This window comes from Calonectris borealis, chromosome 18, assembly GCF_964195595.1.
Source record: "Calonectris borealis chromosome 18, bCalBor7.hap1.2, whole genome shotgun sequence".
NCBI lineage: Eukaryota > Metazoa > Chordata > Aves > Procellariiformes > Procellariidae > Calonectris > Calonectris borealis.
Genome location: NC_134329.1, coordinates 6,305,594 through 6,333,251, shown reverse-complemented (window position 1 = coordinate 6,333,251; position 27,658 = coordinate 6,305,594). Strand labels below are relative to the sequence as shown.

General features: G+C 60.3%; 1 protein-coding gene across 1 annotated transcript; it reads left to right on the top strand.

Moving 5' to 3' along the window:
- Positions 1–7,652: 7,652 nt before the first annotated feature.
- On the top strand, positions 7,653–27,507 carry SEZ6L (seizure related 6 homolog like). The gene is made up of 16 exons (XM_075167096.1): positions 7,653–8,543; positions 8,779–8,912; positions 15,191–15,383; positions 15,967–16,152; positions 16,604–16,769; positions 17,638–17,804; positions 18,879–19,073; positions 19,165–19,303; positions 21,598–21,794; positions 23,083–23,277; positions 23,402–23,593; positions 23,817–24,011; positions 24,740–24,772; positions 24,911–25,025; positions 25,285–25,387; positions 25,719–27,507. Exons 1-16 carry the CDS (start codon positions 7,709–7,711, stop codon positions 25,746–25,748), a joined length of 3,075 nt encoding a protein of 1,024 aa, XP_075023197.1. The 5' UTR covers positions 7,653–7,708; the 3' UTR covers positions 25,749–27,507.
- The last annotated feature ends 151 nt before the right edge of the window (positions 27,508–27,658 follow it).

The following is a 27,658-nucleotide window of genomic DNA, read 5'->3' as shown; positions in this document are numbered from 1 at the left end:
TCCTGACTTGGAGAAATCCTCACAGCTCCCTGCAGAGCAGGCTGAACCTGCAGTCCTGCCCCTGGGAAGCCCTATGCCCAAGCTAAGCCTATCCACCTGGGCCTGGCTTTATTGCAGAGCAGGGTCAGCTGCTCCCACGGACCCTTAAAGGGGGCTTGTTCCTGAGAGCAGGGCACCCCCCGAGCAGGGCACCCCCCCGATCAGGGCACTCCCCGCGAGCAGGGCACCCCCCCGAGCAGGGTACCCCCCGAGCAGGGCATCCCCAGAGCTGGCACGGGACCGGGCGGCGTGCAGAGGCTGGGGTGCCGGGGGGTGCAGGATCAGTCCCAGCCCTCGGGGAGGGTTCGGTAGACATCTGCAGCGGGAGCAGCTCCGGGCAGGATTAGCCGATCCCAGCACACTGTCAATCCGCCTAAGCCCTTCACACAGGCAGAGCGCAGGGACTGAACGCCGCCATTAATAGCGTCCGTATAAGCTTCTCAGGGTTTCTGGTATAATCAGATCTCTAAAACCTTCAGGACGGTAACTACTGAACTCGAGCAATCAAGCTGCCGTCCTCCGGCAGCCTGGGAACGTGCGCTCGCAGCGAGGCAGTGATAGCATCGGCATTAGTAATGGGAACCTGGCGAAACAGCTACTCATGGTTTAGCTCTTTCAGGAGCACAGCAGCAAAATGAGTGCTTTATGATTATTTCAGCATCCTTTTATCAACCTTTTGCAGTTCCCTAATTCCTCTAAGCTCCTCTGGCTGAGATATCGGCAGCAATCTGATTTGCCTGGCTCTCTCCAGCCACGGCACCTCTGGAGCGGCACACGCGTGTCTGCCATCGCAGCTGCGGCTGCAGGACATGCTCCCGTCTCCCTGGCTGGGGCTGCGGGAGTCCCGGGGACCCTCTTTCATGGGGATGAAGCTTTGGGGCTGGGGAGGCCCGCGGCGGGTGGGTCCCTGCACTGTGGGGGCCCGGGGCTGAGCCTCCCATGGGAATGACATGGCTGAGCAGCGTGGTCCGGGAAGGGACGTGGGGACTCGGCGTGCTCCAGGGGCTGCCCGGACGCGCTCCGCTCTGCACAGGGTGGCTGTGATGAGAGCCGCTGATTTTCCTGCGTGCTGGGGCTGATGCCGCAGAGGTCACAGTCACTGGCGTTGTTTCTGAGGCGGCGGCTGCTGCCCCGGGCACCGTCCCCGGGAGCTGAGCTAATGGGCAGTGGCTCCTGCGCTGAGCGCATCCCTTCGGGCTGCAGGTATCCCGCAGCCAAGGTCCCACCCAGACCCCTGTGCGGCACCGTGCTGGTGCCTGGCCTGCTGACCCAGTGCAGCCCCGCGGGGGTCCCCAGCCAGCCCATCCTGGGGGACACCGGGGGTCCCTGGGGCTGTCCCGGGGCCTCGAGCGTGGGCAGGGACCGCGGCGGCGTGGGCAAGGTGCTTTGCTGCCAGCTTCTCCCGGCACTTCGAACGCTGCGCTTCCCATCCCCTGCTGCTCCGCAACGGCTTTCGGGGCTGGAACAAGCTCTCGCTGTGTCCTTAACTGAAAGCCCCTCGGTTGCTGGGGGTCCCTGCTGCAGGGCGCAGCACAGGCACCGGCGCGGCCGCGGCTGCTGCCGGTGGGGAAGGTCTGACGGCACCAGGGATTTTGTCTGCAAATTCAAGGACCAGAAGCTGAAACCTTCATCTCCCCGCTGCGCCACACTGGGTCAAAGACAGAGTCTGGGGGTGCCCCATGCCCAGGAGCGCAGCCGGGCCCCCCTCGGCAGGGACCTGGGGACGCTGGCACTGTGGCCACCGGGCAGTGGAAAACTGCCCGAACGCACCGTGTCCCTGGCCGGTGCAAAACACAGGCAAACTGCTTTTTAAGAGAGAACTCTGAAAAGCCTATTTTGCTTTTATGGAGAACAAGAGCTGATAGCGTACGAAATTGTGGCAAAGGGGAGAGCTTGAGCTCACATTTAATTAGTTTTCTTTCGTTCGCCTGGCCTTGCAATCTCATTCAGTCTTTTGCTTAATACATTACAGTTTGCTCAGTTAATGCGCCTGGGCCGTCACGGCAAATTCCAGGCCACAGCCTGAAATCTGTCGCTGTGTGCATACAGATCACGGGCAATAAGCAGATTTATTTCTGAGTAGCGGGAAAACAAAATTCTTCAAAAGAGCGAGATAGGACTATCCTACATGGCAAAAAATAGACTGTTTGCACCTGAAGAAATATTGTCAGAGAAATTAGTTGTTCTCTGTATGGGCAGAAGGATTGCATGTGTAACAGAGCACAGACCCCAGTCTTTGAGGTCGTTAATTTTTCTCATGATAGCAAGTTTCAAAGAGGCATTTGTACTCGTTTATATGTATTTAAATATGCATTCAGTGACAAAGGCCCTCCACGAGCGGCTGACGGTGCTGCTTGGGTGGGTGGTTGGTGCCCTGCAAGCACCCCGCAAGCTTTGGCAGCCCCTGCCCTGCCCTGCCTGCCCTGCCTGCCCTGCCGCCCCTCCTGCCCCGCTGCCTCTCAAGAGCCCCGTGCCATCACCCCAGCCCTGGGGACTGGGGCTGTGTCCCCGCTGCCAGCCCTGGCCGGCGCGCAGCCCGCACGCTCCCACGCGCAGCATGGCGCGCTTGGCACCCGTGCCCTGCAGAGGAGCGAGCGCTTCCGACAGCGGCTAAGTATAAATCGTGGGGGAGTGAAAGCTGGTTGGAGACATCCTCCCCGGAGCCGAGCTTCCTTCCTCGGTGTTTACACGCTGGTATCTAGGCAGATCCCAGAATAGACCTGAAGATGAGCTGTCGTTTTGCATTAAGGTCACTTGTGCTCCAAACTGTCCCGGACGTTTCTGTCCCATCTTGCAGGAGCAGCCGCCCGTGCCAGCGCCGCTGTGCAGAGCGCAGTGCCCCGGGTGCCGCGCCGTGCCCGGGGGGAGCAGGGGCTGCGGGGGCTGTCTGCAGAGGCTTTCGTGGATTTAGAGAAGCCTTTCCAGTCTCAAACTGCCTGCGCAGTGCTCCTGATCAAGATACAAGATAAACCCCTTGTACATTTTGATAGCATTTACCTCCTCCGGAGCTGGTTTAGCAGATTAGATCAAGGTCAAACATGATCATTTCTCTTCCACCAGCTCAGTGTCTCCACATCGATTGATAGTGCAGAACAGGACGGGTTGCGGCAGCTGGGAAGGGTCCTGCTCCGCCTGCCCCAGCCCCCAGCCCAGCCTCCCGAGGGGCCGGGGCGGTGGTGGGAAGCATGGGCGCCCTGCAGCGCTGGGTGACGTTAAACAGCCTTGTCCCGTGCGGGGAGCGGGCAGCAGAGCGAGCGAGCCGGCTATGAGAGCACCCCCAAGCAATCGTCCTGTGCTGACATTTCCTGCCTGCCATTACGATAATAGTTTTGCTATCGCAACTCAGAGTAAATCCACAGAATTGATCATAAATCAGTGGTTTATTTAGTGCTCTGGTGGCATTAGGTGGGCGGGCTGCATCGCCGTGCTCCTGGGAGCGGAGAGGGGCTGCAGAGCTTCCCCGGGAGGGAAGCGCTGGTGGTTCCCTTCCCGAGACGGGCACCGGGCACGAGTGGGTGGAGGAAAGCCAGCCGAGCAGGGAGGGGAGCGGGCAGGGGGCTGCGCCGGGGCCACGGGGGGTCACAGTGCCACACCAACATGCGTGGGGTGGGACAGGGGTCTGGCAGCGCCGGGGAGGCAGCAGGCAGGGCTGGCAGCCCGCACCTCGGGGACATGTTAGGGTACAGCTCCGGTTTGGAGGTGGTGATGCAATCTGGGGTTAAGATCGTTAATCACTTCTCATTGGGGTAATGTGGAATATGCCCTTATTAATCACCGATGCCAGGGCCCCTCTGTGCCTCCATCTCCCCGCTCCAGCCTGGCTGCATTCTTCGCTTCCCTGAAATACACTTTTGCCCTTTACAAACTAAAGCATGTTAAGTATCTCATTACAGAGTCACTATACAGAGTGTTTTATTTCATGCTTTGTTAAGGACAGAATCGTTTAAATGCATCCTGGCAAAGGATCTAATAAGAAATTAGTCAACTTTCTGAAAGCATAAAATATGGTTTAATGGCAACATCCATTAAGAATTAGAGTTCACATGACAAATAACCTGGGGATGCTGTTTTGCTGTTTCTGGTAACACACCGGCTTTAAGGACTCAGTTCCTGTGGGAACACCCTGACTGTCCCACTGTGAGCCGGTGCCCACCGTGTCCCACCGTGTCCCGCCGGCCAGCGAGCCCCCTCCCTTCCCCTCGCCTCCCGGGGCCATGCTGCCTCCTCCTTGTCTGACAGCCCCAGCTTCTCCTATAATGGAGAAACCATTTTGCTGCAGAGCACTAAAACCGATGAGCTGAGCTGTGGCCAGGCCAGCGGCAGTGGGACAGCAGCCACCAGCCGCCCATCCTGGGCTTGGGCTGGGAGAAGAAGCCTAAAGCACGTGAGAGCCCTGCAAAACTGCTCAAGGAAGGAGAGTTGACGCTGGCACTGCCCTGGGGACCAATTCCCTCCCATCACCCCACGGCAGGACGCCCATCGCCCCATGGCAGGATGCCCATCATTCCACTGCAGGATTCCCATCACCCCATGGCAGGGTGCCCATCATTCCACTGCAGGATTCCCATCACCCCATGGCAGGGTGCCCATCATTCCACTGCAGGATTCCCATCACCCCATGGCAGGATGCCCATCATTCCACTGCAGGATTCCCATCACCCCATGGCAGGATGCCCATCATTCCACTGCAGGATTCCCATCACCCCATGGCAGGGTGCCCATCATTCCACTGCAGGATTCCCATCACCCCATGGCAGGGTGCCCATGGAGGCCAGGCTCAGCCTGGGGGTGGGACGGAGAGGGAAGCAGAGACACTCAGAAACGAGCAGAGGGTGCGGGGGCTCCCGGGCCACCCCACCAGCAGCATGCATGGGGACACCAAGGCACCCAGCCTCCCCAGGGGGAGCCGGGGGAGATTATTCAGAGCCGACACAAGTCGGTGGTTGCAGATGACATGTGTGAAATGTTTCCTAATGTGCTAAGGGAATCGGCTAATGAATTTGCTGAACCACTGCTAATTAAAGAATTAATTTTTTAAGTCGTGGGAAACATAACAGGAGAGGCCAGGAAGCCCTCGGTCGCTGGGACTGGCTTGCCTGCAGCTGGGTCTGCGGCTCGGCCGGCTGAGAGCAGGGAGCAGCGGCTTGGGGCGGGCACGGGCACAGCCCCGCTGTCCTGGGGAGCCGGAGCTAAGGACCAACGCAGGTAACAGCAGCCCATGCAAGGGCTCTCCCGGACAGAGGAGCAGGAGCAGCTCGGGGCTGCCCTGCGCAGCGCAGCGGGGAGGGGTGAGCCGCCTGCAGCGGAGGGGGAGGCTCCGCACTCCTGCAGTGCACTCCCTGCACAGACCTGGACAGGAACACGTCTCCAGCTCGGACAAGCAGATTTGGGAAACTCCATCCTTCAGGCTAACTCTTGCAGCCTTTGCCTTTCCCCGTTGTGTTCCCTTACCTTCGGTTCTTGCCAGAAACTGCTTCGATTTTCCAGAAGACGGAGCGAAGTCAACTTCCAGCAGGCTGCTTGTTTCTCTCTGCGCAGGCAGGGATATCCCCCGTCCCACTTCCCCGAGGGTGACGTTGGGCTGCTTTTGCTGCAGAGTCACCATTTGGAGCAGTGACCGCTGCTTATCCTTGCACAAGCTACGACAAGAACAGCAACGGCTTGGTTATAAAGGGAGCTGGCAGGGACTACTGGGACATTCAAGTCCAGACTCTGCCACCCCATTGCCGCTCTGGGTCCCTTTTCTCCCTGGCACATGTGGAGGTGACAGTGCCGGGGTCCCTGGTCCATCTGCGCAGGCGCTCTCACCTTATGGTGTATGAGCCTGAGTCCTGCAAAGCCCCTGATCCAGCACATCCAAATAAAGCAGGGCCGAGCGTTATGCACGCAAGTCAGCTCCGAGTGAGCGCGCACCTCTGCAGAAAGCAGAGCAGGTACCCGAGCGTTTCCAGGACCAGCACTTAACTGTAATGAGAGGCAACAGCTGGATGGCACAAACACGCTGGGGGAGCCGCCGCGCGGCCGGGGATCCGGAGCAGCATAACAAGCAGCCGCGCTCCGCGGCGTCACCGCCAAGGCGGGTTTAAGGTCCCTACCACTCGCGGCCCCTGCCATGCCAGCACCGCGCTGACCCGGCGGTCCTGGTGTAAACCAGCTGAAGCGCCCCGCTGCCGCACCGGGCTGCACCGCAGTGTGCCCAGCACCGCGCTCACCGCCTGTGCGGCAGCAAAACTAATGCTAAGGCATCAGAAGCAGAAGTTTAAAGGCATTAAATACACAGGGTGACGTAAACAGCGGTCGGACTCCAGGGGAACTGTACTCCCCTGCAGCAAACACCCTGCAGTGTCCTTGTGTTTTAGGTTTCACATCCAAAAGATCCTTTCTTCCTTTTCATTCTGGTCCTAGCCTAATTACTAGAATTTGACATGCAAAAAATCAAGTTAAATGTAACATAAGCGTTGTGCTTTTGTTTAAAGTATCTGTAACACTAATTGTAATGAAGTGCCCAGGACAAGCCAGAGGTTTTTCATGCTTTGCTGGAGTCCATTTGGGAAAGAAACCCTGGCAGCCGGTCCGGTCCCCCGTCCCACGGAGACCCAGCACCGTGGTGGGCACGCGTCCCGGCTGCCCCCGCAGGCATGTCACAGCAGCTCGAACCGCTTTTCAGAGCAGGTCGGTGCCTTCGTTTGCAGTCACGGAGGGGAACACGGGCCCGGGGGCTCACAGACGCCCCATGCCCGGCCAGGCGCCTGCCCACGCCAGGGGCAGGGACCCCACATTTCAGGGACTCGGGCTCCAAACCCTCCCAGGGGAGCTGAGGGGGCTGGAATTACGGTCTTTAAGTACCGCGCGTTAAGCACCTTCCCTGGCAACTGCTGTTTCCATGGAAAATGTTGACTCCCTGCCTCTCGGAGCTTTCTGCAGCGTTTTGCAGAGCCGTGGCGTGCTTACAGCTTATTTTACACTGTGGACCGCAGCCCAATCAGACCCACTGGTGGTGAATAAATCTGTGTTTCATGCAATTAAACTCCCTAACCGAAGCGGTGGCGGTGCGGCTTTGATTACTCTTTCTTTCCCGTGCATTGCTTTGCCCAACACAAAAGGTTAGTGGCTGCCTAAGGAGAGACTTTGCAGAAGCGGGTGGTGGTTTGCCACGGGAGGCCGGAGGAAGCTGGTTAATCGGCGTCTGTTCCCCGCCAGGCAGCAGCATGGGGAAGACAATGGGAAAGAGCTGCAGCCTAATCAGGCGCTTTGAAATAGCCATAGTCGCTGATGACAATTGCAAAAATAAAGGCTTTTCACAGAGACCGAGCCAGAGCAACAAACTCAGCAGGAGCGAGTGAACCTCCCTGAAAAAGTGACCTCTAGATAAAGAGACCGAATAGCAGCTCTGAAATGTGAGATAAGGCCACCGAGTTTCAGCAGAAACTCAACTTTCAGGGAGTCAGTGCAGGCTCATTATTGCGTTCCCATAATGAGCCCGTTTGGGAGAGCGGCAGGCCTTCAATTAGCTGCAGCTCCCCGGGGGGCTGATTTTGTGCTGCTGGCACAGCTATAATTTCATGCCCAGAATTGCCCAAGTCCCACTTTTCCCCATTTTTTTGCAGACAGTGGATCAGGGGCAGCGTTGGTCCCTGCCAGCCCGGACCCGCTCGCTGTGGATGAGCTGATGGACAAGACGGCCGGTGGAGCCGGGGAGCTTGGGCACGTCGTGGGTTCGGCCGGCGGAGCCGGGGAGCTTGGGCATGCCATGGGTTCGGCCGGCGGAGCCGGGGAGCTCGGGCACGCCGTGGGTTCGGCCGGCGGAGCCGGGGAGCTCGGGCACGCCATGGGTTCGGCCGGCGGAGCCGGGGAGCTCGGGCACGCCATGGGTTCGGCCGGCAGAGCCGGGGAGCTCGGGCACGCCACTGCACTCAACCTGCTGCCGGCTGCGGAGGACGGCACCGATCCAGCAGTGCAGGAGACGACGCTGCTGGTGCAGAGCCGCGTCCTGCCAACACCCACCGCTGTCCCCGACGCTGATGCAAAACAAACTTTCCCTGTTAAGAAAAAGCCACCTCCTCTAAAGCAAGGAAATTTGGCAAGGAAGCACCCGCGGCCCAATCCCACCCTGCCAGGGCCCCCCAGGGCTGCCACCCCAGTCAGCCCGCTGGGCTCCGGGCTCCCTGCTGCCTCCCAAGAGCCGCGCGCAATGGCAGAGGCAGCAGCCGGGGCAGGGGATGCGGAGCAGAGCCCCCCCGAGCTGCCCTGGGGGGGCCAGGCCACCACCAGCCACCCCATGCTGCAGATCTCCCCATCCACCCTGCCGCCGGCGGTCCCTCGGTCCTTCCCCGACGGCGCGGGCGATGCCGGTGAGGCTCCGACCGCAGATCCCACCAGCATCGCTATCAACCAGACAAACGGCACGCCGAGCGAGGTGCACGTCTCTGCGTCGGAAGAGAGCCAAGAAACCACCACGTCCACCATCATCACCACCACCGTCATAACCACGGAGCACGCCCCGGGTAAGCCGCACTGCCCGCACGGGGCCGGGGAGCACGGGAATGGGGTTACGGCAGCTGATGGGGAACAGCTCTGGGTTTGTGGGGCTGCCTAAAACCTTCTGCACTTCAGCGGGGTCGGCCGCTGGAGCAGGGACCTGGGTGCTGGGTTTTAGGGCAGCGGGAGCACCCGGGCGCGGGAGGGAGCTGCCGGGTGAGCTGTTCCCCCGGGGCAATCGCTGACGTGCAATCCCCCCAGTCCTCTGCAGCATGAGCTTCCATGACCCTGAGGGCTACATCGACTCCACGGACTACCCCCCGCTGCCCCTGCACAGCTACCTGGAGTGCACCTACAACGTCACCGTCTACACGGGCTACGGCGTCGAGCTCCAGGTGAGAAGCGCGTCGGTGGGGGGATCGCCATGGCCCAGCCATGCCACAGCAGCAAAGGATGCAAAGCACCCATGGCCTTGGGCACGGCTGCCCTGGGCACCTGCGCTTGCTAAAAAATACCCTTCCCAGGGAAAAAACTAGATTTTTCTTAGGCCATGTAATAAATGAACTGTACAAGGGAACTGGTACATCCTGAACGTCAGCAATGATCAAAGCATTAAAATGCCATGCAATTAATTTAGCAATGAGAGACTGGCAGGCAATTTGCAAAAAAAGGACTCAGCCTTCATGGGAAGGGGCGAAGCCGCAGCGCTGTCTCCAGCGCGGACACCAGCCCTCTGCCCTCGCTGCCCTGCCTGCTGGGAGGTGTGCGGGCAGCCCCGAGGTGTGCAGGCAGCCCCGAGGCATCTGGGTGGGCAGCACAAGTCCCCTCTCCAGCGAGCACTTGCTTTGGAGGGGTTTTGACAAATGGCTCCTACACCTAAGCAGGGCCACATCCCTGACAATTGCATGGTAAAAACCACATGGACAAGCAGGTGTTTTGCAGCGAACCCCAGCAGCAGCAAATATGCATGCTGCAGCAGAGAGCCAGGGCTCGGTTTCTGCAGGAAGGTGTCTGTAAATGCTGTGCGCTGGCACGCGCGGGAGCACGGAGCAGCAGGCACGCTGTGCCAGTGCTGGGCAAACCCGTCAGAGCGGGGGTCTGGCCCAGGCAGATGTGCTTGGTCAGCTCTCCCCAAAACGCCGTGTCCCACAGCCCGGCGAGGCTGGGAGCAGGGCAGGCGCCTTGACATGTTTCAAACACCATCAGTCCGTGGCCTCCATGCTCTGGTGTGCAATCCTTTCTTGTTCTTGCATTTTCCCTGTGTCACCATTTGCATCCAATTAAAAACCATTAACTTTTAATCTGTGTAATTAAGAATGTGCATTAAAAGAGGAGTAGTTCCAGTGAGCTTGTTCCTGCCGTCCCTCCGGCGGGCACGAGGGGCTGACCTCCGTGGCACGGCTGCCGCTGTGGAAGCGAGCCCCGGTGGGGAGGTTGCCCTGGGAGCCGGCAGAGCTGGGCAGCAGCGGCAGCGGTGCAGGGGCGAGCACTGGGATGTGTTCCATGGCAGTAACTCTGTCTCCCCAAATCCGCAGGGTGCTAAAGACAGGCTGCTCCGCTGTAAATTTGCCTCCATCCATAATCCATCAGGTGACACCACTCCTGACCTCACTCCATTGTAAGCTGAGATTTTAATGGAGCATAAAATTAGCCTCTCCACCCCCCGAGCTTTGCATTTCGCTTTGCTGATGCTTCTGAGCTTTTCAGACAAATTAAATCACAACAGCAGGTCCACGCTGGCTGAGCACAGCCTCATCTGTAGCTGGCTGAGCACGCACCATGCAGCCCGTCCGGCAACAGCCCCTGAGGTGCCCATGGGCGGCCGGGCAGGGCTGAGCCGCCCCGGATGGATGGGCACCAGTGGGAGCTGGAGGAGGATGGGCCCTGGGGCTGCAGGCAGCGGTGCTGAGTGCCCCGGAGCTGCTGCCTGCAGCTGAGTGCAGCAAAAATCCTGCCCGTGCCCTGCCCAGGGTGGGCAGCAGCTCAGCAGAGATTCGGGAGGAGGGAAGGGGCTGCCAGTCCCTGCCCTGCCACCCCAGCCGCTGCAGGGCCCCTCCGCAGGTGCCCATGGGCGAGGACTGATGTGGTCCAGTGTGGCAGCGCCAGTGAGTGCCTGACCTGCCGCTGCAGGCAGCAAGGTCTGCAGAAGGCTTTTTAACCACTTAGGCAGCAGCAGCGACATGATTTATGTGCCGAGGAAGCTAGAAATAGCATTCATGGCAAGCAAGACAACAGATTTATCCCCTCTCTTTAGTTCGCGCAGGGGATGTCACACACGATACATGCTGATGAGCCCATGGAAGAGACAGACAGTGCGGTGCAGAAACATTGGCCGTGTTTGCATGGAAACCTGATTTTAAAACGACAAGTCTACCCTGGACATCATCCGTGACCGTGGGGCTGGTGCAGAAAGCGCTGGTCCCACGGCTGGGATGTTTCCCCACCGTCACAAACAGGCTTTGCCATAAAGACCCATGCCTGGCTGCTCCCAACAAGCCTGCAAGACCGGCACGAAAGGCCAGCACCTGAGGGAGCTGAACCTGGAGGCGACCCTGCACAAGCAGCTGCTGGCAGGGAGGGTGCAGTGGGCTGACATCCAGCCCCCGGCAGCATCCCAGCCCTTTGCCCTGGGGCTGGGGAAATGGCCACAGCACAGCGGAAGGGCCAGTAATCGTGGGGTTTAGGTTATCCCTAGCCCTTGCCTCCCCTCCCAGGTGCCAGGACCCATGGCAATGCACAGGGAGAGCACAGGGGACCACCCCAGCACCGTGCCTCAGTTTCCCTACCTGTAAACCAATACCAATGGCCTTGTTCTGTGCCTCTCTGCAGCTTGCACTTTGGGGAGTAATTAGCACAGGCATGCTGGAAGGTGGCAGTCCTAATTCTGTATTATTTCCTACCAGAAGGGCTGGGACTGGAGGTGGCAGGGGGAGGACTGGTGACCGCAGATGTAGTGGCAGCTCTCAGGTTTGGAAGTGGAGTAAGGGACGCGCTAGCTGGAGCAGCTGATGGACGACGGGTACCACTGCTCATCCCCAGTGTGCCACCCTGGCTGGGGCAATGCCCGCGCCAGAGCCAGGCGGGATGGCCATTACCTCCCCACTGCTCCCCCTTGTTTTGCCTGGTGCTGACAGGCGCTCTTCCATTGCTTTCTAATTATTTCACATGTACCAGCGCTGTGAGCTTCAGTGGCTCCGAGGCTAATTACATCAGGCAGGTGCTGGAGTAACCCAGTGCAACTTCCTCAGCTGCCTCTCCGTGATGTGGATAATTGGTTAACATTTAAGTGATTTGGATTTAATTCACAGCTCCTGTAATGGAGATGGGCAGGGGAGGCCTTGCTGGGTGAGGAGGAGTGGGGCTGAGCTCCTGCCAGGATGGTGCGATGCAGAAGTGACTCACGGGCGATTCCTTTTTTTCAGCTGGGTTTGCTGGGGCTGAGCTCTGGCGGCCAGAGCTGCTCAGGGATGCTGGTTTGGGAGAAGCCAGGCTGGGCTGGGGAGCGGAGCTGGGCAGGCGCTGCGTGGCTCGGCGGTGGGGTGGCCTGGGGAGCTGGGCTGGGTGGGCTCTGCGTGGAGCCTGGGCTGGTGTGCTCCCCTGTCACGAGTGGTGTGCGGTCTCAGTGGGTCCTGCTGGAGGCTGGACACGAGGAAGCGTGTCCTGGAGAGCGCAGGGGAAGGTCTCCCCCGGGATTCAGCGTGCGGCACAGGGAGGGCAGAGCACCCGAAGTTGAAGCGCAGAGTTTACCTCTGTGAATCTTCTTTAAAGCGTCTGCAGGGGATAAGAGAAGCCCCTGGGACAGGAAGGTGCTGACCCCGTATGGGGGGTCACCTCTGAATGCAGGGACCGTGGGAGAGCCCGGCAGCAGCAGGAATGACTGCGGCATTGCAGCCCTGCCCCAAAAGAGGCCGGGAGTGCAGAGCCCTGGGGCTGCTCCCGCGGGCACTGGAGCCATTCAGGAGGCCACGAGGACCCTCTGCTTCCTTCCCTTGCACCCTTTAGAGTCAGATCCTTGCTCGCTGAGGGGGAAATCTCCCTTCAGTGAGGAGCGGGCACAAAGCCTGAACATCAGGTGCGGTGTCAGGAAGGGCTGCCAGCAAACCTGCCTGGTGCTGGGGGCTGCCCAGCGCCGTGTGATAGCTCAGGGTCCCCGCTCTGCTCGCTGCCGGCAGCCCCCCACGTCCCTTGCAGCATCCCGGAGAGAGCTGTGCCTCAGCCCGCCTGCCCCCGCGCCAGCCGAGTCGTGCCATCGCAGCCCTGGGAGTGCAGAGCAGCCAGCTCTCCGAATACTTAGTTAAATTATGTTTATTTTTAAAATTCTTGAATCTTCTTGGCAGGAAATAGAATTTCCCTAAAGAGATTTTCTAGTGGGTGAGCAAGGCTGGCAGTCTGAATCAAGGATCCCTCCTGTCTTCCCAACAGACTTTAGGAGCTGACATTGGTGCAGTCTTTGATTAAAGTAAGAACTTGTCCTCCCCAGCCCCTGGCAGGAACTCGCACATATGGTCCCTCTCGCAGCGGCTGACGGTCCCTGGCACGAGGCCACTGCATCCGTCTGTACCCGCCGGCTACTCCAGAGCGGACGGGGTCCTCTGAGGATGCCTGCCTACCTGCCCTGGCACGGGGAACTGCGGGCCCTTCGCAATGGCACCCCTGCTCCGGGCTCCTCTGAGCCTGGGTTTAAGGAGGGGGAGGCTGACGGCGGAGCCAAGCGGTGCTCCCACCCCACGGCACCCTGCGAAGGGCCGGGGAGATGCCGCAGTGTTCATCAGCTCCCTCTCTCCGGCAGAGCTCTGCCTGCTCGAGCTGCTCCTCTGAAACCAGCGGCAGAGCTGGGGAGGGACAGCAGAGCAGCTCGGCTGCAATCAGCTGCTCGGATGGCACTCCGGAACATTTCTCCTTCTAATTTGCCGGAGTGATTCGGCGCTCGATAGCGTGTTGATGCTAGTCATCGCTGGAGGAAGCTAGCTGGGGAACAGGTTTGTCTTTGAGTGATTTCAGAAAAAAATGTGTTAGAAACACCCTGGAAATGTCTTTGCAGTGATTCAGACCCGGCTTGGGAAGAAAAGCTCTGCCCCAGTGGGAGCTGGGGGGAAGTCGTTAGCATTGTGTGTAGCCCACTTAGCATCCCCAGATCCCGTGCTCCAAATAATTCTTCCCCAATAACATTTAATTCATTCCATTTATTAATAATTAGATCTGAGCCAGCCCACCACACGCAATGGATGTGTACACTGTGCCGGGGAGGCACGTTTTCAGGACAAAACCTGGAGAAGAAGAAACGACCCGGGGCAGGTCAGGGTCCAGGGCACACACTTGCCCCGTGTTTCCGACACGCTGCGTGGCACCCATGAGGACTGAGGACTGCTTTTCCCTGCAGTGAGGACCAGAGACTCTCCGCAGTGACCCAGCACCCTGCCGTAAAATAAGGCAAAATCAGCTCCTCCTGCGTTAAAAGTGTGGGCTGGGGTGAACCCTGGCACGCTCTGACCCAGCCTGGGGGCTGCTCAGTCCAGCCCCGCAGCAAGGACTGGGCTTTTCCAGGCATCGTCCAGGCACCTTTGGGGCAGGCAGGGAGTTACCCGCTGGGGTTGGGGTCGTTTCTCCCGAGGAAATCTCGCTTCTTCCCGCAGAAGGTCAGAGGATGCCAAGTGCTGCAGGTGGCTCAGCCCGGCTCCCCCCTGCAGTACCCGTGGCCCTCGGGGCCGGGCACATCCCCGCCTTGTGTGCCGGGTGGGGGAGACGGGCACGGTTGTGACAACAGCAACAAATCCTTCTAGTCACAACATCGTCGGGAGCGCTCACAATTACGGGCTAAGGCTGTGGTGTGTGCTAAATATAGAGCCCTGGTCCTCGCACACTTAAGGAAACAAGTGATCTGATGAGCATCTTTCTGCTGAAATATGAGCCCATTTATTAAGTTAAATGGACATGAAATGCAAATGTGAGGTTAATTTTCAGCTATTTCCAAATAATAATTAAAGTCTTTTGGGACTGCTCATTAGACACATTTGCAGCGTGACTCCCCATCCACTCCCTGGTGTGGATGAGGGATCCCGGGGAGGATGCTTGGTGCACGGGGTGGATGGTGAGCACCGAGCCCTACAACAGTACCCTGGCTTGGTTGCAGACCTGTGCTGAACAGCCCAGCCACGGCCATGCTCTGTGCCATGGTGCCCCGAGATGCAGGTCTGCTCCCAGGGCTGATGCAGGTGGAATTGGGGTCCTACAACTCCCCTGACCAGCGACTCGTGGGACCCCTCCATCTTCCTCCTGCCTAACCCTCACCACCTCTACCCGCCTGCCTAAATCCCCAGTTTCAGCAGGGAACTAGGCGTGGGTCAACTTGTGCTGCACGGGAGCATCCAGCTTTGAAATGCGTCTCAAGCTGCCTGTGCCCGCTGTCCCAGGGGAGAGAGAAGGGGTCAGCGGTCGTGGGGGTCCCTTAGGCTCATGCAGGGCGCAGACTGCTCCGTTGCAGCTGAAGAAGCAGGTCCTGTCCCCAGTGAGCTGCCAGCGCGCAGAGCAGTGCAGAGGGAAGGCTGCAGCGGTGCAATGCTCTGTGGCTGCGGGTACTGCATGTGTTTGGGGCTGGAACGTGACCGCTCGCCCAGCACCCCGTTGGGACCCCCGCCTTCGCCCCTGCAGCTCACGGATCTCTGCTCCCACCCAGGTGAAGAGCGTGAACCTGTCTGATGGGGAGGTGCTCTCCATCCGCGGGGTGGACGGCGATGCATTGGTGGTCCTGGCCAACCAGACCCTGCTGGTGGAGGGCCAGGTGATCCGCAGCCCCACCAACACCATCTCCGTCTACTTCCGCACCTTCCAGGACGAGGTGGTGGGGACCTTCCAGCTCCACTACCAAGGTGGGTGCATCCCCGACGTGGGTGCGAGGAGGGGTGGGTCAGGGCGTCAGTACCATGGGGCTCAGCCCCACTGGGCTGCAGGGGTGGATGGATGTGGGCTCTGCCCCCGCAGACCAGCCGGGCTCCTGTTTCGCTGCGTGCCCGTGCTCAGAGCATCGGCTGGGGCGGGTGGAGCAGCAGCCTGGGTCGTGCCCCGGGCAGAGGGTTCAATGTGCACCGATATCCCGGAGCCCGGCGCTGGCTGTGCTCCTCGCACCCGCCTTGCCCCGTTTCTGTCCCCGTGCAGCAGCTCTTCCTGCACAGATTCAGACTGCAAGTCTATTTTTTTCCTTGAAGAGCTATAAAAAATAGATGAGTTCAAGCAAATTCTTTTTAAAATAGAAACTGGGTCTGGGCAAAAGCAGTAACAGGTGGGGAAGCAGCAGCGTGGTGGTTTGTCGGTGCTCTGCAGCTGGCAGCCGGCAGCGAGGTCTGTTCGTGGCACCGTGGGCACATCCAGCATGTCCCCAGCGCTCCCCCCACAACTGCGGGGTGGCTCGGAGCAGACAAGCCCTGAGCTCCGCAATGTGTGTGCTTGTTCCAGTGTTTATGCTGAGCTGCAACTTTCCACGGAGACCTGACTTCGGAGACGTCACCGTGATGGATTTGCACTCGGGTGGAATTGCTCATTTTCACTGTCACTTGGGCTACGAGCTGCAGGGTCCCAGGGTGCTTACGTGCATCAACGCATCGAGGCCGCACTGGAGCAACCCAGAGCCAATCTGCTCAGGTACATTCCACGTTAGTTAGCCTCAGTGCTAAGAAAAACTGGGATCCCCACAGAAAAAAAATTAGAGTTGCTTTCCTTGTACCGTGAGTTGAATGCGGTCCTGAGAGAGAGGGAAACCAATGCCCAGCTCTGCGCACAGTGCAGCCCAAGGTACTGCGGGTTTTCACGTCAGCGGCAGCAGATTCCGCTTCCTAATTAGGCAGATAAGGGAAAGGAAATTATAGATTTTATGTGTATGTGTGAGCATCTATGTGTATACATAAAACAAAGCAAAGCCAAGCCAGTCGAGAGGTTCATGCACGAAAGACTGCTGAGAAGAGCTGGGCAGGCATCAGTGGAGGGGTTCATCCCCTTTGCTGTGCAGAAGCCCCGGGTGCAAATGCCTGCCCGTACCCTTTGCCTGGCCCTGTCTCCTTGCCCGTCTCAGCGGGGCTGTGCTCTCTGTCGGCAGCGCCCTGCGGCGGGACAGTCCACAATGCCACCATCGGCCGCGTCCTCTCGCCCAGCTACACGGGGAACCAGTCGAGCAGCATGTACTGCGTGTGGGCGATCGGGGCCCCCCCGGGCCAGAAGCTGCACCTGCACTTCGAGAAGCTCCTGCTGACCGAGAAGGACAGGTGAGGCTCTGGGAGCCGCTCGTGCGCCCGGGTGCTGCTGGCCGGCGGCGAGGTCGGCGCTGAGCCCGTTTCCCTGCACCCTCAGGACTGCGGAGAGCTTTGCTCTGCCCAGGGTGAGGAGCGGGGAGCTTTGCTGGGCGCTGAATATCCCAAGCCTTGGAAGCTCCGAGCTGGTCTCAGCCCCTCCACCTCACACCTCCTGCCCTCCCGATGCCCGGGCTGTGGGTGTCCTGGGAGGCAGCACCGACCCGAGCTCAGGGCGCAGCATGGAGGAGGCTGCCAGCAGAGGACAGTGGGGACGGGGGCAGAGAAGGGTCCTGGTGCAGAAGAGGAGGTTCCTGATTCAGGTGTTCAAGCACTCAGGAGGCAAGACAGGTCGTGGTGCAAAAAGAGCTGCAAGAGGCAGGCGCAGAGCACCAGCCCCTGCTGTCCCGAGGCCCTGCGCTAGCTGCAGGGTGATGCAGTGTGCTGTATCACACCCGTCCTCTCCTCCCCCCGAATACCCAGTGCCCAGCGCTGCTCAGCACCACAGCACAAGAAGCTGCAAGTCCCACGCCATCAGCATCCGTAACAAAAAGCACACGCTTATGGTGCTGATGCTTGTGTTTAAGCAGCATTAACATTCAGTCTGGTAACAGGCAGTAAAGCAGGTTTATGGCTTGTAGTAAAATCAAAGAATAAAGCCTCTGTTTATGACACAGTAAAAGAGACTTATCTGGTTGGTGAATTTTTGTTTGCACTATTTCTTTAAAATGCCATATTCTGGGAGCACTGGAGAGCAGGCGCTGGCGAGGAGGGGGGCCGGGTGATGCTCTGGGGGGGCACGGGGACAATTCTGCCTTGTAATGTACCGTGTCCTCCTGTGCAGGATGGTGGTGTACAGCGGGGACACCAACCAGTCCGCCGTCCTCTATGACTCGCTGCGTGCCGACAGCGTGCCCTTCGAAGGGGTGATCAGCGACGGCTCCTCCATCAGGATCGACTTCCTCGCGGAGGAGCCTGCGGCTGCCACGGCTTTCAACATACGCTTCGAAGGTGATGTGCTCTCATTTCGGTACCCCTGAGAGCAGCAGACCGGCCTCAGGCAATGCTCTCGGGCCTCTGGACGTTCAGGCAATTAACAGAGATACGGCTGGAGGAAGGGTCTCGGCTGCCCCCGGCACCGGCAGACCCGGTGCTCCACCATGCCACTGTCCCCGTGTCGCTGTAGGCACACAGGGCAACCCAAACCTCGACTGGTGCTGGAATAGCTTTGGGGAATACATTTTCCTAGCAAGGAATAGGAAAAGAAATAGTGAAATCGCATATACTCCAACAGAAAGGTTCGTTGGTGAGCTGAGTGTCCACGGGACACATCTCCTGTGCCTGCCGCCGGGCAGCCCTGGGGCAGTGGGTGCCGTGTCCAGGATGGGGCCCCTCCAAACCCAGGCTGAAAAGGCCATTGGTGCCATGGGAATCACACAGCCTGCGGTGACCGTCACCACCAAAGGCCCAGTCTGTCCCCTTCCCTCAGTCCCCGTAGTGCTGGGTACCGAGCCCACACCAGCCGCAGGGACGGGGGCAGCCCTGGCTCCTGCCCTCGCTGCAGCGCTTGCTCACACCGGGCTGCCTTCCTCTGGACCCGCCAGCGGCTCCTTCGGGGACGGGGCACTGGGCAAGCCCCGGGCAGCTCACACAGGTTTGCTCCTGTTGTCATTTAAGTGCATCCTGCTGCCAGGATCAGTCCCGCGGGAGCCCCACGCCTCTGAGCAAGCTGAATAACGCGGAGTAATCCCAGGGTAGATTGCTCAGCAAATACAGCAACTGGCAACACAGCGAGTGCGTTACTGATGCTGATACACAATGGAAGTGAGGTTTGGTTAAGCCTGCATGGCTCAGGACAGATAAACTGTTGTTAATCCTAATTGCCTGTAAAATACACCGTGGAAGAGGCCATCCGTGCACGGCGGGGATGGAGGGATGGGTTTCTAGCTGCGGATGGTGACAGAGCCCAGCTCTGCCAGCTCATCTAGCAAACCCCCAGAGCTGGGGGTATGAGGAGCAGGGGGAGGCAGCGCTCCCCCCAGCCAGCTCCGTGCCCCTACGGCTAACGGGGGGTTTCTCTTCCAGCCTTCGAGCGGGGCCACTGCTACGAGCCCTACATCCAGAACGGGAACTTCACCACCTCCGACCCCACCTACAACCTGGGCACCACCGTGGAGTTCACGTGCGACCCCGGGCACTCCCTGGAGCAGGGCCCCGCTGTCATCGAGTGCGTCAACATGCGGGACCCGTACTGGAATGACACGGAGCCGCTGTGCCGAGGTCAGTCCCCGCGCCGCGGGGCGATGCTGGGCGGCGGGCGCGAACACCCCTGGGACCCTGGCTGAGCCCTGCCTGCCTCTCGCTCCTGCAGCCATGTGTGGGGGGGAGCTGACTGCCGTGGCCGGGGTGATCCTGTCCCCCAACTGGCCGGAGCCCTACGCGGAGGGGGAGGACTGCATCTGGAGGGTCCACGTCAGCGAGGAGAAGCGGCTCTTCCTGGACATCCAGCTGTGAGTAGCCCAGGGCCTCGGTGCATGTCTCTGCCCCGCCAGTGCTCAGACCACTTCGCTGCAGTATCCCTGCTCTCCCCTGCCCCAGGGACCCACGCCATTTCCCTGTTCTCCCCATCAGAGCTTTCCTAATCCCCTAAGATGTACTTGGCACCCAGGGGGAGGTCCAGGGCAGTACCAGTGCTGCTCCCTGAGTTCAAAGCGCTGATACACCATCCCTTGCAGTAGTTAATTGCTCCCGAGACAGCTTCTGAACTCCTCCGGAGCAAAGCCGCAGGAAGCAGTGCCACAGCAGCACGCGCCACGTGCAGCTCAGAGTGACACGCAGCACCGTCACAAGCTGGTTCATACGGGGCTAGGAAAGCCTAGGGACACCCGTGAGCTGGAAATCTCAGCTTTGGGCTGAATGTGATAGAGGGAGGACGAGGGGCAGGGGGAGGCTCTGCCCAGCCCTCCCTCCTGTGCCCTGCCTTCTTTCTCTTGCGGGACCAACATGTCTTCACAAAATGCCTCAGTTCCCCTCCTGACTGCCAGCCCACTCCTGTGCCATTCAGTGACATGGCTCAGAACGCTGCGGGGAGCAGAGCAGGGCTGCCCAGCAAGCCCCGGCTGCACCATCCAGGCACAGGCAGGCAGGACAGCACTTGCTGCACGTGCCAGGGGTCAGAGGGATGCGGGATTCGATGCCAGGCTGGGAGCCCTTGGCATGATAATGCTGCCGATGCAAAGGGAATCTCCTTCAATGCTCTTCTGGGTTTTCAAGAGGAGGGCATGTTTCAAGCAGGGGCTTAGAGTCATAAAGATTTTAAAGCTTTCTGCAAAATCACAAGTCAGAACTCCTGGTGCACCTCTCCCAGCTTTGTGGGTGCTTGGGCTGAGCAGAATTGGAGGCCAAGCGATTTGAAGTCATCAGACATAAATGTCACTGAGAAAATCATGTTTGACAGAGAGCAGAGATTTACTACAAATGTCAGCTTGCCATGGGGATTAGCTGGGCACCTTCCAAGAACATTCTTAATAAAACGTTTGGGGATCAGCTCAGGCGTCTCCAAACAAGGCTGAATTAGAAGGGCCGACGTGCAGGGCAGGGGTCCCACAGTGACCGAGCACATCCTGGGCCCACAGGTATTGTGCACGTGCAGCCGGCCGGGCCCTGCCCGTGTGCAGGAGTCCAGGCTTCGCTGGGAAAGTTGCTTCAGCCTCAAACCTGATGGAGACTCCTCCTGCGAGGCCGGGAGCATCCATGGGGAGGGGAGGACGTGGTGTTCCTGCCCCAACCCCTTGCTGCCCCAGCCCCTCCTGCGCTGCCCGGTGGCAGAGCGCTGGGTGCTGGCTGTGCTCCCCAGCACTTGGTGACCCTCGCTGGCACGCAGGACGAGGCAGGGCAGCGAGCAGGGGAAGGCGATGTCTGTGCCCATCCTTGGGGTGCATCCGATCGGTTCCCCGAGCAGGCAGCCAGCGCGGGGGATGCAGGGGCTGCGGAGGCAAGAGAAACAGCCTGGCAGCAGGGCTGGCAGCCCCGGCTGCCGGGAAGGGAGGCGGCGGAGCAATGTTTCCCACCGGGGATGAGCATCCGCCTGCCCTTTGCTTGGGAGCGAGGAGAGAACCCCTCGCCCCCCCCGCTCAAGGGGCAGCCCCGTCCCCGCTGCAAACGGGGTGGATGGAGGCTGCTGCCGGGGCCGGCCCGGGCTCTGGAGCAGGGTTTGCTGCCTGCCCGGCAGGATCCCAGACATCCCCGGCGGAGCAGCTCCCGCTGGCCGCGCCATCCGCGGGCCGCCACTGCTCTCTGCTGGCCGCGGCGACGAGCGCGGGGACCCCGCGCCGCTCCCGCCCGCCGGGGCCGTTTCCCCCGTAGGCTCCCGAGAGCTGCAGCGCGGAGGGCCGCCGCGGTGGTCCCGGCCTTGTCCACCCCGTGGGGCAGGGGCCGGTGAAGCTGGTGTCACCCCGGCTTCGGGCCGCCCTGCCCCGGGAGCCGCCGGCACCTCCCCAGCCTTTGGAGCCGCCCAGAGCTCTCCGCGGGGAGGATGGAGCCGGGGTGAGTCTTGGGGTTGCCGTTTGAAAACCAGTAGTGCTGACCCACTCGGGACAGGCCAGCACCACAGCGCTTGCCCAGCCTGCCTGGGGACAGGGATGGGGTTGGGCCAGGGATGGGCATGGGGACGGGCCACAAGGCAGGTTTGCCGCACTGCAGTGCTGGGGCAGGGGGTCACCTCACTGCCCCTTTAGCCCGACACCGTCACGTCCTGCCTGGGCTCCCTGCTCAAGCTGCTCTCTAACCAAGCTCTCCTTTCTAGCCTGAACCTCACCAACAGCGACATCCTCACCATTTATGACGGGGACGAGCTCACCGCCCGCATCCTGGGGCAGTACGTTGGCAGCAGCGGCCCCCAGAAGCTCTACTCCTCCAGCCCTGATCTCACCATCCAGTTCCACTCAGACCCTGCCGGGCTCATCTTTGGGAAGGGGCAAGGATTCATCATGAACTACATAGGTAGGGAGAGCGGAGTGCTGGGTGCATCCCTTGCCCTGCCCTGCCAGCACGGCGCAGGTGGGGCCCGTGACGTGCAGCTGCACCAGGTTGTCCAGGTGCCAGGTTTGGAAGCGGGGAGAATTGCTGTGACACCAGCACTCCTCTCCACATCCCACCGAGCTCCTGCAGAAACCCCCAGCCCCACTGGAGGTCTCTGGGTCAGTCAGTTCTGGGGTGTCCCTGTGTTTCTCCCCTTTTCCAGGCTGGCTCTGCAGGAGGGCAGTAACATTTTTGGTCCCTGTTAGCGCTCACCTGGCCCAGTGCAACTGCGGAGCAGAACAGAGAGAGAAAAATGGCTGGAATTAAGGATGCAGGATCCACACACACACACACACACACTCACTCTGTCAGGCATGAAGCTGATGGCACTGCAGTGAGGTGTCCTCCTAGGAGAGGTCACTAAGCCCCGTCCCCATGTGGGCTCCTGAGATGGATGTTCCCAGCTCGCAGCTCCTTGCTGCAGAGAGGCTTAGACTACATCTGGAGACGTCTGTTCGCATCGTCCTTCAGCACAGCCATGCCTGCCAGACCGGGGCAGCTGATGCCCAAGGAAGGGACAAGGACTGGGAAGGGCACTCCTTCCCCACGGCTGCCTGCGGTCTCGCTGCCTGCCTCTGCCCCCACCTATCTTCCCCTGGCAGACTTCTTCCAAGTGTGTTTTCTTTCCACTGCTGACAGCTCTGGTTATGACAAACAGAGCAAACCGCAATGCAGATCACCTGTGAGGCTGCAGGTCCCCTCCTCGGTGCTCTGCAGCACAAGCGGCCGGGCTCAGCCGTGGGCACAGCGCTCGGTGGGCATGGGGCTGGGGAGAGAGGGCAGAAACCCCTCACCAGAGCAAACCAGCTGTGCCGTGACCGCGGCATCTGCACCGCTCCTCTCCTGCGCCTGCAACCAGAACTGAGCCTGGTGTTCCCAGGTTGCTCTTTTTGACCCCGGCAAAGACACTGCCCTGTTTTCATCAGCACAGCCCTCCACCTGCTTTTAGGGTCAGGGCTGGGGAGGCTTCAAAGAGCCCCTGTTACCCACTGCTGCCCCGCTGTCCCTTCCCTCTGCCCAGGGGATGCCACCCGTGGACCAGGCTGCCGGCTGTGGCCGTGCCCTTTGTGGTGCGTGGGGCTGGAGAGCTCTCGGGGGGACAGGCACTCGGTGAAGAGCTGTGTGTCCGTCCATCTGCAGCAGCTCCGAGGAGGGCTGTGCCGCGGGGTCTCGCTCGGTGGGTGACAGCCAGCATCTCTCTTGGCTGCAGAGGTGTCCCGCAACGACTCCTGCTCCGACCTGCCCGAGATCCAGAACGGCTGGAAGACCACGTCGCACACGGAGCTGGTGAGAGGGGCCAAGATCACCTACCAGTGCGACCCGGGCTACGACATCGTGGGGAGCGACACCCTCACCTGCCAGTGGGACCTCAGCTGGAGCAGTGACCCCCCCTTCTGTGAGAAGAGTAAGTGCCCCGAGCAATGTGCTGCTGTCCCCATCGCATCCCCGTGACCCACACCACTTTCTAACGGCTGCTGGTCCCCACTGCCGTACCGGGGCTCCCCACTAAGACGTCCTCTTTTCCCCAGTTATGTACTGCACGGACCCGGGGGAGGTGGAGCACTCGACCCGCCTCATCTCCGACCCGGTGCTGCTGGTGGGGACCACCATTCAGTACACGTGCAACCCCGGCTTCGTGCTGGAGGGCAGCTCGCTGCTGACCTGCTACAGCCGCGAGACGGGGACGCCCATCTGGACCTCGCGGCTCCCGCACTGCGTCTGTAAGTTCGGGCAGTTTCTCCTGCTCTCCCGCAGCTCGGGGGGTCCCGGAAGCCCTTTCCTGCGGCCGAGACCTTCCCCCCAGCACCAGGTGGTGCAGAGCTTTGAGCTACCTGAAAGCGGGATGGGGTGGGATCTTGGGTGCTTCCCCGCTGCCTCCCAGGCTCCTTCTCTCCCTCAGCAGCCCAAGCCCTGGGGCTCACCCCGGGATGTGTTCCCTTTCAGCTGAGGAGTCGCTGGCCTGCGATAATCCAGGACTGCCGGAAAACGGCTACCAAATACTTTATAAGCGCCTGTACTTGCCAGGAGAGTCCCTGACCTTCATGTGCTATGAGGGCTTTGAACTCATGGGGGAGGTTACCATCAAATGCATCCTGGGCCAGCCGTCCCACTGGAGCGGACCCCTGCCCATCTGCAAAGGTAACGGCGGGGGGTGGCTGGGGGGGCACAGGGACAGCCAACACCTCTGTCCCCAACCCGGGACAGCCCAGGGACCTTCATCTGGCTGCAGACCCCCAGCAGCTCTCTAGCTGGGAGCTAAACTCATCTGAGACCTGGGTTTTTCTCTGGATTTGTGCTGAGCAAGGTCTGCTGCCCCGGGGAGGGGGAGCAAACCCTCTGGCCAGCACGCTGGCGGTGTGGGGTGTGCGGGGCGGGCCTGGCCGCTCGCTTGCTTTTCTTGCCTTGTTGCTTCCCGTGGCGGTTTGCCCAGGCTCAGCAGGGATGCCCTCCTTGGGCACCCGCTGAGATGGGAGAGCTCAGCCCCAGGAAACCCTCCAGGCGCTGGTCTAAGGAAGGTCTGGTTTAGTGCTCTTTTTGGACACAAGACCCTCCCGTTGCCACTAAGCTGCGGGGATGAACTATTCTTAATTACTACTTAATGAGAATAAGTGGAGACCTTGTCTCTTGGGCAGCGGGGCTCTGGAGGGTACCGCTGCCCCACGCAGAGCTGTCCTGCCCGTGTCTTGCTTGCCCAGCCCACTCAGTCCCTCACAGGCTGAGCGCTCATTAAAAACTGAAAGTTTGCAGCGTGGCTTGGGGCCAAATGGGGCAGGGAGACCCCGGGCCTGGGCTCCCCACACAGCCAACAGCTGCCAGCACCCAGTCAAACCCAGTTATGTACCAGTAACTCTCCCTTTCTCTTCCAGTGAATCAAGACAGCTTTGAACATGCTCTGGAAGGTGAGTGACATGCATTTGCTGGATGAGCCCTCAGCCAGAGCCTGCGTGGATCCCGGGAGGAGGGAGGGGAGAAGCGGAGGCAGAGAGGGGATCACAAGGTGTTTGCAAATGCCGACATAACAGATCTTGTCCTTTTAGTAGCAGAAGCTGCTGCAGAGACATCGCTTGAGGGGGGAAATATGGCCTTAGCCATATTCATCCCGGTGCTGATCATCTCCTTGCTGCTGGGAGGAGCGTACATCTATCTCACAAGGTGGGGCGTGCAGTCGGGCTGGGGGGCCGGCGGCAGAGCCCCGTGGGGACACGGTCAGGGCTGGCTCAGCATCACCGTGCCCTCGCTGGCCACACACCCCGGGCACGGTCCTGGGGAGCCGGGCACCGAGCTCCCACTCCAGGGTCCCTGGGGCGCTGGCGGGGAGCCGGGTTGGGGGGGACGTGGGAGGACGGGGCTGGTCGTGCTTTGTTCTGGGGTCGTGCCGTGCAGCCCAGTGACTCTTGTGCCTCCCCCGCAGGTGTCGGTACTACTCCAGCCTCCGCCTGCCCCTCATGTACTCCCACCCCTACAGCCAGATCACAGTAGAAACGGAGTTCGACAACCCAATTTACGAGACAGGGGTGAGTCCTGCTGCGCCCGTTCCTCCCTGGGGACCCTCCTGGCGGGGAAGCAGGGGTTTTGCCGGGTGCGCAGCAATAGGACGAGTCCAGTCACCCTGATGCGGGAGCGCTGAGCAACAGGGCGGGAGGCTCCATCCCCGTCGGTTGCGCCCGAGGGGCCAGGTGGGCTCTGGCAGGCAGGAGGAGGCAGAGGGGGCTGCGGGGTCCCGGCAGGGACAGCATCGCTTCCCCGGGAGCAAAACGACACCCGGGGCCTCTCTTGCCACCCGAGAATGGGGAGATTATCCTGAAACGCAGCTGCTGCCCTCAACTGGCTTTTCCTTCTTTTCAGGAAACAAGAGAATACGAAGTTTCAATATAAGGACAGTGGTAAGAGAGTCTCCGGCTGCGAACTTAATGTGCTCTCATAGAACTTCCTCAGTAACTAATCCAGAGACCACGTGGAGTTTGGTTGGACCCCTGGACCTGCTGTTGTCTTTCCTTTTGCCTCTTTATTGAAGATTTTACTGTTTTCTTCACTGTATTTATTCTATTTAAACTGCGATAGGTGTGCTGCAGAGCCCCGGGCGCAGGCAGCAGTGGGAGCCGGGGCAGAGCCAGGTCCCGGCAAGGCCAGGGCGGCTCAGGGGCACCCGCTGTCCCCCCCATGGCAGTGCATCCCCCGGCACTGCCCACACCCACGCAGGGGGATTTTTGCGGTTCTGATGTTGTTAAAAATTAAAAATGTCTCCATTGCAAGAGCCTGCAGTTGATTGCTGGGAGCTGAGGTAGGCGCAGGGTTTGCCGCAGGGTCCCACCGGCGCTGCCAGCCCTCCCCATCCCGCAGCTCCCGGCTCCCCTCGCCCCAAGCGGGAGCTGCAGCCGGGGGCTCGGGGCTTGTGTGCCAGCGGCACAGGACCGTCCTCGCTGCGAGGAAGCGGAGCGCAGCTCAGGAAAGCTGCCGGCCAGCGCGGAGCCCTGCTTGCCGTGCCGGGGAGCAGGGGACAGCCTGGCACGCACGAGGTACATGCCACTTTCTTTTCCTGCTTTGCTTTGGATGCTGGCGAGGCAGCGAGCCAGGACTCACAGCTCTATGGAGAAGCACTGATCAGCAGCCCCCCAGCAGCCCACTGCCCACTGCCCGGGCACCGGGAGCGGAGCAGCCAGCGCCTCTTTGCTCACACCCGTTGTTCCTCATTAGTAACACTCACCGTGACCCTGGCCAGGAACACCCCCGTCCCGCTAACAGGACCCTTGCCCCCCGGTAGCATCTCAGGGTAAGCAGGACGGACGGGGCTCCCTGCCACCGCTCCCGCCGGCTGCAGGGCTCCCCTTCGCTGCAGGGGGCTCCGCTGCCTGCCCCGGCGTGCGGGCAGCCGCACCGGCACGGCACCGGGCAGAGTCGGGGGCAGCGCAGCCCACCCCACGCCTCCCGCCCAGACCCCCGCGGGTCTGCAGCTCCCACCCAGAGCCCCTGGGGTTGGCACCTTGCTGGGGCTCCCCGCTGGGCAGGAGATGGAGAGGGGCAGGGGATGAAGGTGGAGGTTTATGGGGGAAGGAAAGGCAGGCAGGCAGCGTGGCCGGGCTCCGGCACGGGAGACCAGCCCGGGGGGAGCAGAACAGGCAGAAATCGGCCTGGTCCCTCCGCAGGCGAAGCCCAGTTTGAGCCTCAGCATCCCCCACGCTCCTTCGCTGCCTTCACCCCTGCCAGAGCCGGACACCGGCGGGGCTGCTCCCCATCCGCGGGGACACAGACCCCCAAAGGGCTGTCTCCTCCTGGGGCCCCCCGCGCCGCCAGTCCCACAGCCAGGCCCTGGGGAAGGCAGCGAAGGTGCCGACATGTCCTTGGCTGCTGGTGTCTTTCTTTTGTCCTTGTAGAACAGCAATTGTAACCACGGGAGGCTGGTTTAGTTTCAGGATGGTTAGTGCATCTCTGCAGTGTACAGCTGAGACTTAGTTTTTTTCCTTTAAAAACAATGAATGTGTGTTTGTAATTTGTAAAAGTTAAAAAAAAAAAAGAAAAAAAAAGAAAAAAAAGTGCCAAAAATGTACTAAGCATTTCATTTCCCTTCATACATGTCTGTTTTTATAAGAACAATGTGAAAATTGCTGGGATTAAATATTTTTGAACATGATCAAGTACTTCCGTGGGAAGCTCTAGCATTCAGTATAACCTCAGTACAAACTGTTCTGTATTTTTAAATGTCTGAAATAAGTTTGCAGACTTGGAGACTTGGACTGCAGGACTGACGTGCTGCACAGGCGCGGGGGCTGCAGCGGTGCAAGCAAGGC